This window comes from Ranitomeya variabilis, chromosome 6, assembly GCF_051348905.1.
Source record: "Ranitomeya variabilis isolate aRanVar5 chromosome 6, aRanVar5.hap1, whole genome shotgun sequence".
In the NCBI taxonomy this organism is placed as follows: Eukaryota; Metazoa; Chordata; class Amphibia; order Anura; family Dendrobatidae; genus Ranitomeya; species Ranitomeya variabilis.
Window position 1 is genome coordinate 168,528,687 of NC_135237.1, and position 17,626 is coordinate 168,546,312.

The 17,626-nt window shown below is 43.1% G+C and overlaps 1 protein-coding gene across 4 annotated transcripts in view; it reads right to left on the bottom strand.

The window, feature by feature from the left end:
• Positions 1-17,626, bottom strand: part of HERPUD2 (HERPUD family member 2) — a 70,770-nt gene that overhangs the window by 27,025 nt on the left and 26,119 nt on the right. For all 4 annotated transcript variants that reach the window (XM_077269221.1, XM_077269220.1, XM_077269219.1 and 1 more), the window contains 3 exons: positions 16,728-16,847; positions 14,188-14,499; positions 4,281-4,392 (listed from right to left, as the gene is read on the bottom strand). In XM_077269221.1, the coding sequence (XP_077125336.1) occupies positions 4,281-4,392; positions 14,188-14,499; positions 16,728-16,847 (544 nt within the window). The remainder of the gene's footprint in view (positions 1-4,280; positions 4,393-14,187; positions 14,500-16,727; positions 16,848-17,626) is intronic.

The window sequence follows — 17,626 nt, forward strand, 5'->3', positions numbered from 1 at the left end:
CGTAAGACGTTTGGAATGCAGACTTTGATGGAGAGGTCTGCGAACGTCTTGTTGCATTTGGAGAGCCCCTGATGTGCCTACACAGTGGAAACCCCCACAAGTGACCCTATATAGTGTGTCCGGGTATGTGAATTCTATAATGTTGTGTAGAGTGCATCAGGTGGGCATACGTGAATAGTGTAGTATACATCAGGTTGGCATGTGTCAGTTTTGTAAAATGCGTCAGGTTGGCATGTGAGTTGTGTAGTATACGTCAGGTTGGCATACGAGAGTTATGTAGTGTGCATCAGGTTGGCATACGTGAGTTGTGCAAGTCAGACATGAATTTAGTAGTCCATGGATGAGAGGTACAGTTTGATGCACTTTTATACAGAGGTCAAGATTGTAGGGGCAGATGTTGCATTGATAAGGTCTGTCCTTTGTTATTCCCCCTCTAAGGCTACTTTCACACTAGCGTCGGTATGGGGCCGTCGCGCTGCGTCAGCCCGACGTACCGACGCATACTGTGCAAGTGCCGGTGCAACGGGGGCAGCGGATGCTGTTTTTCCACGCATCCGCTGCCCCATTGTGAGGTGCGGGGAGGTGGGGGCGGAGTTCCGGCCGCGCATGCTCGGTCGGAAATGGCGGACAACGCTGCAAAAAACGTTGCAAGCAACGATTTTTGCGGCCGACGGTCCGCCACAACACGGCACGACGGTTGCGACGTGTGTCAATCCATCGCAATGCGTCGCTTAATGTTAGTCAATGGGGAAAAAGCGCATCCTGCAAGCACTTTTGCAGGATGCGTTTTTTCTGCAAAACGACGCATTGCGACGGATTGCAAAAAACGCTAGTGTGAAAGTAGCCTAAGACACTTGGCATCACTTTTGCAACCTTCCTTTCTTTGTGGATTGAGGGGCCTCACTGGGAAAATGTCGCCATGGTACGATACAAACACCTTCAGTTCTGGAAGTACTGGTGCCTGCTTCTTCTTGATCTCCAAAGATTAGGGCCTTTATCACTACCCCCTGGAACTAATGGCTCGTTCCGTTCTGGCCTGCACATCGTGATAACATGTAGGCGTTATATATTGCCATCTGTACGACATGCACGGCCACAATGTAGCTTTACGCATGGCATTGTAGGGCTGGAAGACTTGATCAGAAATATCAACTCCCCCCACCAACACCCCCATGTTCTTGTTGTACCCCAGAACACAAACTGGTTTGTTGACCTGTGTAGAGGAACCTCATACAGCAGTGGGGGTACCATGTATGGTGGTCAAGAAAAGAACATCCCTCTTGTCGTTGTACTTGACCACTAGCATGTTGTCGCTATATGGTCTCTGCTTTAACCCTTTCTGAGCAGCTACTCGATTAGCATCTTAGGGAGGCCGCTCTGATTTTGGCAGACAGTACCGCATGTTGCGGTAGTTCTGGCAGAGGAGGACTTGAAGAGAGGGATTCTGGTGTAAATGTTATCTATGTAGATGTGATAACCATGATCCAGCAGTGGGTGCACCAAATCCCACACAATTTTCCCACTCAATCCCAGGAAAGGGGGACATTCAAGGGGTTGAATCTGAATGTTCTTCCCTTCATAAACTCTAAACCCTGTTGGTGTACCCTGAAGTACTCGAACAGCATGAACAGTTTAAAATTCTATACTTTGCCCTCTTAATGGGCAAGTATTGCTGGAATTTGACCCTTCCCTTGAAATGTATTAGGGACTCATCCACGCAGATGTCCCTTAGGGGAACGTACACCTCAGCAAACTTGTTGCTGAAGTAGTCAATGACTGTCTGAACTCTGAAAAGTCGGTCAAAGTTGGGATTGTCTCTGGGAAGACACCATGCTACATTGTAATGCAAAAATTTGCAGATGTGGATTTGTGTGAGTAAATCTTCTGGTGCACTGTCCTGGTCGGTGACTGACCCTCCACCTCTCTTGGTTGCCATGTTGCGCTAGCGTGCAGTTGCGCGGTACAGACCCGCTCAGTCTGCAAAAGTTGCAGGACCTTCCGTGATCTCAAGAGATCCCTGATGAAGAAAACCGTGTTTTTTCCTAAACTAGTTGGAAGGTATTGGTCCGATACACTCCCCAGGTATACCACGTGACCGCTGATGTCATGGAAGGTCCTGCAACTTTTGCAGACTGCCGGGTCTGTACCACCCAACTGCACGCTAGCGCAACGTGGGAACCAGGGCGGTGGAGCGTCTGTCACCGCCCGGGACAGCCCTATGGAAGATTTACTCACATAAGCCCGAGGATTGCAACAAATCGTCTTTTCCCCCCCACTACAACTAATACGCCACTCATGAAGTGACTTCAGATCTTTGGGTCATTCACCGTTAAGGTAAATTACCGGATACTTGCTCACCTTTAAAGCATATCTTTTGGCAGGATCTATACATATTGTTTTGAATGGCAATTAACATTAAGGGTTTAAATTTTCGCTGGTATAGGGATACTTTTTGTGCAAATAACTATACCTTTGCTTATAGAATTACTGTACTTCTAATTGATCATCAGCAAGTGTAAGTGGTTAAGCACCATAGATAACTTTGGGATGAACCCAAAACTAAAGTTTAGTTTTGGCCCCAAACTAAACCTACTTAACCAGTCCCTCCACACACATGCAAGCTCAGCCAAGTAAGCATCCATTCTCAATAGGAAAAGGGAGCAAAGAAGAATAAACGCAGCACTCACCGGCCCCGTGGTCGAAATCTTCTTTATTGCGGTGTAAAATACAACATCTTCACGGCACGGGGGAGTGAAGTGAAAGGAGCATGTGAGGCGGGAAAAGGGAGCAAACTACTGTCAAACCCAGTGGCGGACACTGACAGCTTTGGGCCCTTGTGTAAGAAATGTGTCTGGGCCCCCCTCCCTGCCCAGCATCATACCTCCCAACTTTTGAAGATGGGAAAGAGGGACAAAGTTTGCGGCGCGCAACGTGCGCCGCGGCAAATTTTAGGCCACGCCTCTGGCCACACCTATTCATAACTAGTCACACCCATATCCACGTCCCAACCACACCCATTTAGCACTGCTGATCACACTGTTTCATAAAGAATAATTATAAACAAAAAAATATGGCCACACAGTGCTCCATACTGTATAATGGCCCCATATGATGCTCAATACTGTATAATGACTGCACATGATGCTCCATACTGTATAATGGCTGCACATGATGCTCCATACTGTATATTGACCGCACATGATGCTCCATAATGTATAATGACCGCACATGATGCTCCATACCGTATAATGACTGCACATGATGCTCCATACTGTATAATGATGGCACATGATGCTCCATACTGTATATTGGCACCACTGTACTGTACTTTGTGCACATATATAGTGTTACATGCACTGAGCACTGACCAGGCTGCAGGAACTCACATTATAATATATATCTGATATATAATGTGGGATGTCCTGAAGCCGGGCTCAGGGTCACACAGTGCAGGGTGAGGATCACTGTGACTTATTGCTGCAGCTTCAACTTACATGCAGATCGGGTGAAGCTGGAGCCCGGGACCTTATCTGTCTGTAAGTTTAAGATGGTGCAATAAATCTCACAGTACAGATAGAGCTACAGAAAGCAGATAAGAAAGCAGGAATGAGATGAAGCCCGTCCCATACCTCCTGCCCCGGGACCCCATGGCTCTCTCTACTAACTTCATCTCTCCTCTCCAGGCCTCCGGCAGAGTGAAACAGGCGCGCAGGTGACGTCAGATCAGCAGACACACCCTGCTGTGTCTGCAATAGGAGGATGCCGGTCGGCACTTGTAAACTGCTAATACAGTGCGGGGCCTGCACCGATCTACAGCAGCAGCAGAAAGCCGGGGCCCTGTATGCCCCTGCCTGCAAGGGCCCCCCTCCACCTCCGGGCCCCGGTGCACCTGCACCGGTTGAACCAGCGGTAGGTCCGCCCCTGGTCAAACCATTCTGGCGACATCTTGTTTACCAGAGAACTACATGAGGTAGGGAAATTTAACGTGTCTGATTCATTCCCTTTTTTAACCCAAATATCATCTGTTGGGAGGGAGAAGTTGGGAGTCCCCTAAGCTCCTCAAATAAATTAGATAGCTGTCAGCCGAACATTAAACTGTACCTCAAAAAGAAGGTTTATGCTAAAATGGGATATTAGGCCACACTATCTAAAATGTTATATAGGGGTGCAATCATCCAATGCAAATGTGGTTGGCTTTAAAAGCTCTATTCTTTGCACTCGTTTTTACACATGTTTCATGGCTGTAAGCGCTAAAACCCCAAAGCAGAGCAGCCACATACCATCTCCAGAAGATCATTGTTGTTTACCCGGTCAGGATTGACATCTCCTGCATCATCTCTAGCCTGCAGTTGACCATCCTCTTGTCTGAATGGAAACCAGCCAGCCTGGTGCCTGTGAATAAAAAGGTGTGCAAATTTCACAATCCGAACGCAGAATATAGTTTTAAAACAGAATACAATTACATAAGGCTATTTACAGCACTCCATGCCTGTACACACACACTACATATAGATGGATATACCCCATGTGCACAAACAAGACTCATGCAAACTGTCCAACCTGCAAATAAAGCCCTGCAAATACTATCCTGTGCTTTGGTAACTTTTTGGCATTATAGTAACATAGTTTATATAAAATAAAGGAGACATTCTAGCTTAGAGGAAAAAGTAAAGTTTCCTATAATCAGGGAAGTGTTCAATATCTGAAGTTAGAAACCCAGAGTCACATGTGGATAGGAATTAATATTTATCCTAACTGGCTTGAATCTAGGCAATTTTGTGTGGCCATAACAGTGAAATATCACTAGCTTTCACTCCATGGGGCACAAAGATTAAAGACAAACATACAATGGGTACTGAAAGTATTCAGACTCCTTTAAATTTGTCACTCTTTGTTTCATTGCAGCCATTTGGTTAATCCAAAAAGTTTATTTTTTATCATTAATGTACACTCTGCACCCCATCTTGACTGAAAAAAGAAATGTAGAAATTTTTGCAAATTTAATAAAAAAGAAAAACTGAAATATCACATGGTCATAAGTATTCAGACCCTTTGGTCAGACACTCATATTTAAGTCACATGCTGTCCATTTCCTTGTGATAATCCTTGAGATAGTTCTACTCCTTCACTGGAGCCCAGCTGTGTTTAATTAAACTGATAGGACTTGATTTGGAAAGGCACACACCTGTCTATTCAGAAAAATTCCCACGCTAGAGCTCATATGAGTTTATGCCACCAGGGGGCACATCATCGCAAGTCTACGAAGCTAGGTTCCCCTGCATTCCATTCATTCTCCAGTTTTTACAGCCAGAGGCAGCTGCATTAGCAGGCTCCTGGTTGTAAAATGATTTAACCCCTTCAGATGGATTTACATCGTGGGACATGACTGTAAGGCGAACAGGTATGGGATATTGTTTTTTTTAGTTTTCCTTTTTTTTCCCCAGAAGACAAGGGTCGTCATTTGGACTAAGCGTACAATAAAGATATTAAAACCCCATGTGTATTTATTTCATTAAAATACTTTATTCATAGTGAGTGTGTGTGTGTGTGTGTGTGTGTGTGTGTGTGTGTGTGTGTTTTTAACCCTTTATTGCTATAGGCGTCTTATTGACCCCTCTCCATTATTAACCAGGCTTAATGTCACCTTACATTAGCAAGGTGACATTAACCCCCTTTTACCCCATATCCCACCGCTACTCAGGAGTGGGAAGAGAGAGGCTAAGTGCCAGAAAAGGCACATCTTACAGATGTGCCTTTTCTGGGGTGGCTGGGGGCAGAGGTTTTTAGCCAGGGGGGGGGGGCAATAACCATGGTCCCTCTCTAGGCTATTAATATCTGCCCTCAGTCACTGGCTTTCCCCACTGGCGGAGAAAATTGAGCGGGATCCCACGCCAGTTTGTTCCGTGATTTAACCCTTTATTTTAACACCTAGAGCTCCCAAATTTTGCACAGACACTTCTAACATTAGTAGTGAGGAATAAGTAAAAAGGGATAGGAAATGGTTTACTGTATGTAAACCATGTCTCATATCCTGTCGGGTTTGATAAGGATATAGCAAAAGCCGGCAATTGAATTACTGGCTTTTCTGCTATCTAGCTCTGTATTAAATAATATATATATATCTGAATGTGTGTATGTGTGTATGTCCGGGATTGGCATCTGAACCGTCGCAGCTACAGGCACAAAATTTTGCACAGTCACACGTCTGGACCCCGAGAGCGTCAAAGCTATGTTGTGAGGTGAAATTTTAACCCCGCGCTTTCCAATTCACCAAACAATTTTGCCCCTATCTACATAATGGGAAAAAAATGAAAGGAAAAGTGTTGGAAGCAAATTAACAGCTGCCAGATGTGAACAAGGGGGACTTAAAGAATGAGAGCGATGGCGCCAAAGAGTATATACTGTACAGTTGCTAAGGTGGGGCCCCGACATGGGATAATCACCACACCACTACGGGGATATGAACACACACAAAATGCGCCACACACTACCACGTGCTCGAACACATATACCACCCTCAGCGCACATTTCACCACACATACACCAACCTCGCCACATAAAAGTGGAAACACAAAAGTTGCCGCTCAAAACTCGCCACGCGCAAAACTCTCCACATGCAAAACTCGCCACACGTGCAAAACTCACCTCATGGAAAACTCGCCACACGCAAAACTTGCACACGCGGAAAAATTGCCACATGCACAAAAGTTGCAACACATGCAAAAGTTGCCTCACACAAAACTTGCACATACTCAAAAGGCACCACACATAAAACTCGCCACGCGCAAAACTCGCTGCACACAACTTGCTACACTAACCTGTCACATGCAACTCGACACACAAAAAGTTGCTACACGCATGTCGCCACACAAAACTCATCTCACAAAAGTCGCTACATGCATGTCGCCACACGCAACTCAACACACACAACTTGACACACGAAACTCGCCCTAAAACACACACAAGTCTGGTATTATCCTTCAAAAATAAAAATCTGATTAATAAGCAGATAAACTACAAGAGCAACAAATGTACCATATAGGAATCCGGCAGCTGTCAGTCACATGACCAGTCTATTATATGTATGTGTGAGCTAATATATAGTGTCAGGGGGTGGGCTTACTGTTGGCTGGGGATTTATCAGGCTGCCAATTTAGCTTACAAATACTGAGGTAAAAATACTGACCAAATAACGTGTGAACGAGGTCTAATACAGGAGGAGATGACATACAGATATATACTATGTACAGGAGGAGATGACACACAGGTATATACTATATAGAGGAGGAGATGACATACAGGTACATACTACATACAGCAGATGACGACATACAGGTATATACTATATACAGGAGGAGATGACACAAAGGTATATACTATATACAGGAGCAGATTACCTACAGGTATATACAGGAGGAGATGACATACAGGTATATGCTATGTATAGGAGGAGATGACATACAGGTATATGCTATGTATAGGAGGAGATGACACAGATATATACTATATATAGGTGAGATGACAGGTATATACTATATACAGGAGGAGATTACATACAGGTATATACTATATATAGGAGGAGATGACATACAGGTATATACTATATACAGGGGACATGACACAGCAGGTATATACTATATACAGGGGAGATGACATACAGGTATATACTATATACAGGAGATGACATACAGGTGTATACTAAATATAAGGGAGATGACAAACATGTACAGTCATGGCCAAAAGTATTCACACCCCTGCAATTCTGTCAGATAATACTCAGTTTCTTCCTGAAAATGATTGCAATCACAAATTCTTTGGTATTATTATCTTCATTTAATTTGTCTTAAATGAAAAACCACAAAAGAGAATGAAGCAAAACATTGATCATTTCACACAACTCCAAAAATGGGCCAGGCAAAAGTATTGGCACCCTCAGCCTAATACTTGGTTGCACAACCTTTAGCCAAAATAACTGCGACCAACCGCTTCCGGTAACCATCAATGAGTTTCTTACAATGCTCTGCTGGAATTTTAGACCATTCTTCTTTGGCAAACTGCTCCAGGTCCCTGATATTTGAAGGGAGCCTTCTCCAAACTACCATTTTTAGATCTCTCCACAGGTGTTCTATGGGATTCAGGTCTGGATTCATTGCTGGCCACCTTAGAAGTCTCTAGTGCTTTCTCTCAAACCATTTTCTAGTGCTTTTTGAAGTGTGTTTTGGGTCATTGTCCTGCTGGAAGACCCATGACCTCTGGGGGAGACCCAGCTTTCTCATACTGGGCCCTACATTATGCTGCAAAATTTGTTGGTAGTCTTCAGATTTCATAATGCCATGCACAAGGTCAAGCAGTCCAGTGCCAGAGGCAGCAAAGCAACCCCAAAACATCAGGGAACATCCGCCATGTTTGACTGTAGGGACCGTGTTCTTTTCTTTGAATGCCTCTTTTTTTCTCCTGTAAACTCTATGTTGATGCCTTTGCCCAAAAAGCTCTACTTTTGTCTCATCTGACCAGAGAACATTCTTCCAAAACGTTTTAGGCTTTTTCAGGTAAGTTTTGGCAAACTCCAGCCTGGCTTTTTTTATGTCTTGGGGTATGAAGTGGGGTCTTCCTGGGTCTCCTACCATACAGTCCCTTTTCATTCACACGCCGACGGATAGTAAGGGTTGACACTGTTGTACCCTCGGACTGCAGGGCAGCTTGAACTTGTTTGGATGTTAGTCGAGGTTCTTTATCCAACATCCGCACAATCTTGCGTTGAAATCTCTTGTCAATTTTTCTATTCCGTCCACATCTAGGGAGGTTAGCCACAGTGCCATGGGCTTTAAACTTCTTGATGACACTGTGCACGGTGGACACAGGAACATTCAGGTCTTTGGAGATGGACTTGTAGCCTTGAGATTGCTCATGCTTCCTCACAATTTGGTTTCTCAAGTCCTCAGACAGTTCTTTGGTCTTCTTTCTTTTCTCCATGCTGAATGTGGTACACACAAGGACACAGGACAGAGGTTGAGTCAACTTTAATCCATGTCAACTGGCTGCAAGTGTGATTTAGTTATTGCCAACACCTGTTAGGTGCCACAGGTAAGTTACAGGTGCTGTTAATTACACAAATTAGAGAAGCATTACATGATTTATCGAACAGTGCCAATACTTTTGTCCACCCCTTTTTTATGTTTGGTGTGGAATTATATCCAATTTGGCTTTAGAACATTTCTTTTTGTGTTTTTTTTCATTTAAGACAAATTAAATGAAGATACTAATACCAAAGAATTTGTGTTTGCAATCATTTTCAGGAAGAAACTGAGTATTATCTGACAGAATTGCAGGGGTGTGAATACTTTTGGCCATGACTGTATATACTGAGGTGAAAATGAGAGGAGTGAGGGAAAATAGTGGAGTGATCGGAAAATGACAGATGTGAGGTCGAAATGACAAGTGTTAGGGGGGAATGAGAGGAGTGAGGGGGAAAATGAGAGGTGTGAGGGAGAAAATGAAAGGCGTGATGGGAAAATAAGAAAAGTGAGGTGCTATAACTAACCACAGATATTTACTATGCCCAGGCAATGCCGGGCTCTTCAGCTAGGAAATTATATATATATATATATATATATATATATATATATATATATATATATATATATATATATATATATATATATATATATATATATATATATATATATATATATATATATATACATATATACATATATATACACATACACATACATATACACACACACACACACACACATACACTGTATATAGGTTTCCATGAATATTTGAGCCCATGGATCCATTCTATGTTTATTTTACCGCCGTACCGATGCCATACGGAGGTTTACATGCGCAAAATACGCAGCCACACCTTGCCTACGGATGACATACGGATCACTGTTCAGGGAACATTTCTGCGTATTTGGTCTGTAAAAAACGGACCGTATTTTTATACGTTGTGTGTGACTCCAGCCTAAGAGGTACGTGTTGAGAAAACCAAGCACTGCTCATCACCTGCCCAAAACAATCCCAACAGGGAAACATGGTGGTGGCAGCGTTGGGAGTGTTTTTCAGCTGCAGGGACAGGACGACTGGTTGTCACTGAAGGAAACATGAATGCGGCCAAGTACAGAGATATCCTGGATGAAAACCTCTTCCAGAGTGCTCTGGACCTCAGACAGGCCGAAGGTTCACCTTCCACCAAGACAATGACCCTAAGCACCCAGCTAAAATAAAGGAGTGGCTTCAGAACAACTCTATGACCATTCTTGACTGTTCCAGCCAGAGCCCTGACCTAAACCCAATTGAGCATCTCTGGAGAGACCTGAAAATGGCTGTCTACCAACGTTCACCATCCAACCTCACGGAACTGGAGAGGATCTGCAAGGAAGAATGGCCAAGGAATCCCCAAATCCAGGTGTGAAAAAACTTGTTGCATCATTCCCAAGACTCATTGCTGTACTAGCTCAAAAGAATGCTTCTACCCAACACTGAGCAAAAAGTCTGAATACTTATAACCATGTGATATTTAAGTTTTTCTTTAATAAATTTGCAAAAATTACTACATTCCTATTTTTTTTTCAGTCCAGATGGGGTGGAGAGTGTACATTAATGAGAAAAAATTAACATTTTTTAATTTACCAAAGGCTGCAATGAAACAAAGTGACAAATTTAAAGGGGTCTGAATACTTTCCATACCCACTGTAAATTTGGACTAAGTAGAAGTTATTAGAGCATGAGCCCTTTTATTTTTTGCCCAAATCTGTACCCCTGGACTTAGCAGACATACACTATCGGACAGTTCAAAGCACTATACATTTCACATATATGAAATTAGATAAAGTTTATGAATCACTTTGTAGAAAATGACAAGTTTGAACTTTCTGTGAAATAAGCACCAACTGCTTGGCATAGGACATATTAATATGCGGTTTTCACATGTTTAATGTGCAGCATAAAATAATACAGTATTTTAATAATTCTGGCAGGTTTTCTTTTAGATGCCGATATTCTAGCTAGACAGAACAAATAGTTGTAATTTAGGTGTTGCAAGTACTTTCTCATCTAACCCTTTATTACCATAGTCAAAAGGTTGCATTTCATTGTGGGTGTCCTAATTTGTATGTAAATTTAATGTACATTGTACACTATATGGACAAAAGTATTGGGGTGCCGACACATTACACCTACGGGAGCTTTTAGGACATCCCATTCTATAAAGATTTGGAGTGCACCTGAGAATTTTTGCCCATTCAACCAGAAGAGCATTTATGAGGTCAGATACTGATATTGGAAGAAAGAGCCTGGCTCGCAATGTTCATTCCAGTCCATCCCAAGGGTGCAGCCAATCAAGTTCTTCTACACCAAACTCACCAATCATGCCTTCATGGACCTTGCTGTGAACCCTGGCACACAGATATGCTGGAACAGAAAAAGGACCTTCTCCAAACTTTTACCACAAAGTTGCCCACATTTCACAAACTGACTAGTTACAACTTTGACATCATATTACAATACCACACACATTCAGTGAGCTCTTTAGCATGACCTATTCTTTCACAAATATCTTTAAAGGTGCATGTCATGGCATGGCACAGAATTAGATTTTATACATCTGTGGTAATGGGACTGAAGAAAAAAAAATGAACTGAATGATTAAGAGGTGTAGCCGAATACTTCTGTCCATATAGTGCATGTAAATTATAATTTATATACAGCAGGTGGAATACAAAATTGGTGAGGTGTTCAAGACTTAAGTAAATACATTTCTAAAGGTGCCATTAACATGAAATTCTCAGCACATGTTGGTAAAAGCCCATCCAATCAACACAGGCAAAAAAAAGTCAACCCATAGATGTCCCTAAATTAAGTTATGTGTAATAATGAGAAATGACAAGGAAAAAGCATATGAAGAAAAAGATGCAAAAAGCCATGGGAAGTGATGACACCACCTGAAATCTATCAGTAATTAGAAAGTAATCCTGACACTTCATGAAAAATAACAGATGGTTCAACTGATGGCTTATAAAAAGGTGTCTCATTAGCAAGATGCCACACAAGAAACATCTCGTGACCGTCACATATTTATTGATGCAAATCATGGTGCAAACTTGTGAAATACTGGGATAATATAGTCTGGTTGGAGAAGACTAAAACTGAACTCTTTGGATGCCACCATGTTTGGAGGCTAAAAGGCACTGCATTTCATCCTCAAAACACTATACCAATAATGAATAGTGAAGTAAGGAGGTGGGAATATCATGAAGTGGGGCTGTTTCTCACCATATAGCACTGGCAAACTTCATAGAATTGAAGGATGAATGGACAAATGTACTGAAACATTCTTGATAAAAATCTGCTGCCATCTACCAAGATGATGAAGATGAAATGAAGATGGACATTTCAGCAGGACAATAATCCCATAAGACACAGCCAAGGAAACAATTTGTTTCAGAAAAAAAAAATAAAGCTGCTAGAATGGCCCATTCAATCACCTGACCTGAATCCAATAGAAAATGTATGGAAGGAACTAAAGCTCAGAGTTCATAGAAGGAACATTCAGGATTTGAAGACTGTTTGTGTTTTAGAATGCTCGGCTGTGATTTTGTCCCAATGTCATCACCAATAAAGGTTTTTGTACGAAGTAATAATTACATTTCCGTATGAGCACTCAATACTTTTTTCTCTGTATCATTTCTCATTATTACATATAATTTATCCCCTTACTGACCTCGGACGTACTATACCGTCCGAGGTCAGCTCCCCTGCTTTGATGCAGGGCTCCGCGGTGAGCCCGCATCAAAGCCGGGACATGTCAGCTGTTTTGAACAGCTGACATGTGCCCGCAATAGGCGCGGGCAGAATCGCGATCTGCCCACGCCTATTAACTAGTTAAATGCCGCTGTCAAACGCAGACAGCGGCATTTAACTACCGCATCCGGCCGTGCGGCCGGATATGATGTCATCGCCGACCCCCGTCACATGATCGGGGGTCGGCGATGCTTCTGAATGGTAACCATAGAGGTCCTTGAGACCTCTATGGTTACTGATCGCCGGTGGCTGTGAGCGCCACCCTGTGGTCGGCGCTCACAGCACACCTGCAATTCTCCTACATAACAGCGATCTGATGATCGCTGTTATGTAGCAGAGCCGATCGGGCTGTGCCTGCTTCTAGCCTCCCATGGAGGCTATAGAAGCATGGCAAAAGTGAAAAAAAAAAGTTTAAAAATGTGAAAAAAATAAAAAACAAATAAAAGTTTAAATCACCCCCCTTTCGCCCCAATCAAAATAAATCAATAAAAAAAAAAAATCAAACCTACACATATTTGGTATCGCCGCGTTCAGAATCGCCCGATCTATCAATAAAAAAAAAGCATTAACCTGATCGCTAAATGGCGTAATGAGAAAAAAAAATCGAAACGCCAGAAATACGTTTTTTTGGTCGCCGCGACATTGCATTAAAATGCAATAACGGGCGATCAAAAGAACGTATCTGCACCAAAATGTTATAATTAAAAACGCCAGCTCGGCACGCAAAAAATAAGCCCTCACCTGACCCCAGATCACGAAAAATGGAGACGCTACGAGTATCGGAAAATGGCGCAAATTTTTTTTTTTTTTTGCAAAGTTTGGAATTTTTTTTCACCACTTAGGTAAAACATAACCTAGACATGTGAGGTGTCTATGAACTCGTACTGACCTGGAGAATCATAATGGCAGGTCAGTTTTAGCATTTAGTGAACCTAGCAAAATAGGCAAGCAAAAAACAAGTGTGGGATTGCACTTTTTTTGCAATTTCACTGCACTTGGAATTTTTTTCCCGTTTTCTAGTACACGACATGGTAAAACCAATGATGTCGTTCAAAAGTACAACTCGTCCCGCAAAAAATAAGCCCTCACATGGCCAAATTGACGGAAAAATAAAAAAGTCATGGCTCTGTGAAGGAGGGGAGTGAAAAACGAAAACGGAAAAACGAAAAATCCCAAGGTCATGAAGGGGTTATGGATATGTATTATTTGATTTCTTTGCCTGTGTGGATCGGATGTTTTGTAAAGGACATCTGGTGAGAATTTCATGTCAATAGCACGTTTAGAAATATAGACTGAGAAAATTGGTGACATGTCCTATACTTATTTCATCTGCTGTATAGTAGGACATACATAGCCAACTATGGAGATTATACTTACATGTACACAAGTATCATAGCTCCCATAACCATGACAAAGCGGCTAAATGAAGAGTAGAAGTACACTATACTGAGAAGTATAGCAGCTCGGGATACTGTATACAGCCAGTCAAGCCAATCGCGGTTAATATCTTCTTCATTCATTACTGGACCTCCTTGAGCATTCATTTGAACATTCTGATTCACTTCAGGTGCAACGTTTGGAGCTGCTCTTGGAGGGTTAGGCGGCGGATGATCAGAATTTGCTGTAGGAGTGGCTGGTGGCTGTGCTACTGCATTACCAGGAGTCCCTTGGCTGGAGGCAGCTGCCTGACTGTGATCAAGGAAAGAAAATTTGAGATTATGTTATAAAATTAATATGCGTGCTATAACGATAGTGAAAAAACAACAACTCCTGTTGTATGAACAAACTACACAAAACTAAAACTAGCTTAAAGGGAATCTGTCAGTAGGGTCAGCCGTCCTAAGCCATTTATATAGGTGTGTAGGTCATCGGAAGTGAATAAAATGATACCATGATATCTACAATCCAGTTCAATTCCATAGAACTCCACGTTTTTCTTATATGTAAGTGAGGTGTCATTTGTGCATGTGAATCTGCCTCCAGACCATATTTTAAATGAAAGGAGGAACTCTGTATGAGACATTCAACTAAGACAGAACGGTAGAACTGAACTGTGTCTCATAACACACATATCAGCGGCTGCAGTTCTCACAGCTCTGGCTGCCTGAGAGATGGAGGTATAATCACACACAGCTCTGCAGTGAGATCAGGAGAGAAGCCATTACATGTTACACTTGTGATGCTCCCTTTCCTTTATAATCATCTCTGGAGGCGGATTCTCCTGCAGGCCAGTGTCCTACCCACAGCCTGCAACAACTCATTTACATACAAGAAGTCAGTGGATTTCTCTGAAATAAGCTATAGAATTGAAGATATCAAGGAATCATTTTTATCAACTTTCTAAGGCTGGTTTTACATTTGCGGTTGTGTCCGCAGCGTTTCTGACGCATACATCAGCATGCGTCTTGATTTCCTATCTTTAACATTGTAGATGCAGGTGCATGCGATCGCCTGCGTTTGCTTACGCATGCATTTTTTTGGTGTGCTGCAAGGCACGGACAAAGCACCATGTTGGAATTTTTGAGGTGGCAAATTTCAGTCAAATATGCGCAGGCATGCGGATGAGTGCGTTTAAAAAAACGGATTACTGTCTTTGCGTACGCATGCGTTCGATGTGCTTGCGTACTTTGGACTGCGCATGTCCAGGAACTGATATAGGCACGGCCTCCTGGAAATGTCAAACGCATGCGCATAAAACGCAAACACATGTAAAAATGCATACAAGTGCTGCGTTTTTGTTGCCATCATGCGTAAGCTGATGCAGATAAAAAACGCTGCATTATCATGCGTTTTTGCATGTGGTTGCGGACGATATGCTGCGGACACAACCGCAAATGTCAAACCAGCCTAAGACCTGCATGTCCATGTAAACGGCTGACAACCCCTTCTCAATCAGATTCCTCCACATAACATACTCACCTCAGGTGCCAGCGCGAGGGCTCACGTGACGTTATGGACTGCTCCACGCTTGTTTCCTTTGGACACAATTGACACCTGAAAGGAGTGAGAGCAGCAGCAGCGCTGACTTCTAATGAATGCCGGTTTCGTCCTAATGGAAGGGAGCGTAAAGTAGTCCTTTGTAAACCGGTGATTCACATTAGGTCATGAGAAACCTGCAGCCAGACAAGCCCCAGGAGGTCCAGTGGGGACATCACTGGAAGAACATCGGCACTAGAGGCGAGCGCAGGCTGACCGTTTACATGCAGGAATAAGCCGATTGAGAAGGGTTGTCCGAGTACTGGTGTCCGAGTAACCGTGAACACCAAAGTGAGAATTAGACTGTCATTTGTAACGCCACAGCGGCACAGAGAGGGCAAGCGACCAAGCCACGAGCCATAAACCAAGCCTAGTAGATCCTAATCTTATATGGCTGCATAGATTATTAAAAATGAGAAACATCTTTTAATCATAAAGATGACCTATTAAAACCTCACTCTATCATAAAAACATTGCGCAGAAGCCTAAAAGCATATATTTACTGTTAATGTCAGATTTAAAGGAAGCACTAACCTTTTGGCTAGCATCAACAGGAGTCCCTTTCTTGTGCTCAATTCCTCTATTACAATGAAAGCCTACTTTATATGAAGGACAGCCAGACTCACAATACACCTATCATGCACAGGTACCAAGAGAAGGGTCTCAGGAACCAAGACCTCAGGGGTCACAAAAGTTTCTGGAGAGTGCTGCTCTAGCTGGCAGCATAATCACCCCCCTAATCACACCTTTTATTTTTATCATTACCACAATTATTATTCACATCTCCCATTAAGTCCCCTGTGCATTTCAAAGCTGAAAAGAAAATATACTTGCACATGACTGTAGGCAGAGAAAAATATGAAATAATGTGTTACTTTACCATACAAGCTGATCTTTAATATATATAAAAAAAACAAAACAAAAGGAGGATATGAACCTACTACTGCATATAGTATTGTCGTGCATATATCTGTTGCCACCACATCATCTGCAAGGGGGTGAAGGCCGAATAAACAGGAATTCCAGCTGGTGCTGCTTGCGCAGGGAGATTCTCTACAGCTCTAGAAGAAAAAAAAAAAAAAAAAAAAAAAAAAAAGATGAAGTTATGACATTTAAAGGGAACCTGTCACCACGTTTTTGGAAGATGGGATAAAAATAGCGTTAAATAGGGGCAGAGGTGGGCGTTACATTAGTGTGTGTGTTATGCGTTTATTACCCACCTAAGTTGCCGAAATAACTTTGCAAAGTCTCCGTTTTCGCCTGTCAATCAGGCTGGTCAGGTCACATGGGCGTGGTGTCTTCACCCAGATTTGGCGTAGTTTTCCGTTGGTGGCGTAGTGGTGTGCGCATGCCCAAAGTCCGGAATCCTCTGCCAGGGGATTTAAAATAGCGCGGTGTTCGTTATTGCATTGGTGATCGGTGGGCGCGGCCATCTTCCTTTGGCCGCGCGTGCGCAGAAGCGGCGCTCTGCTGGCCGCGGCTTCAGGAAAATGGCCGCGGGATGCCGCGCGTGCGCAGATGGATATCGCGGCGGCCATTTTCCTGAAGCCGCGGCCAGCAGAGCGCCGCTTCTGCGCACGCGCGGCCAAAGGAAGATGGCCGCGCCCACCGATCACCAATGCAATAACGAACACCGCGCTATTTTAAATCCCCTGGAAGAGGATTCCGGACTTTGGGCATGCGCACACCACTACGCCACCAACGGAAAACTACGCCAAATCTGGGGGAAGACAACGCCCATGCGACCTGACCAGCCTGATTGACAGGCGAAAACGGAGACTTTGCAAAGTTATTTCGGCAACTTAGGTGGGTAATAAACGCATAACACACACACTAATGT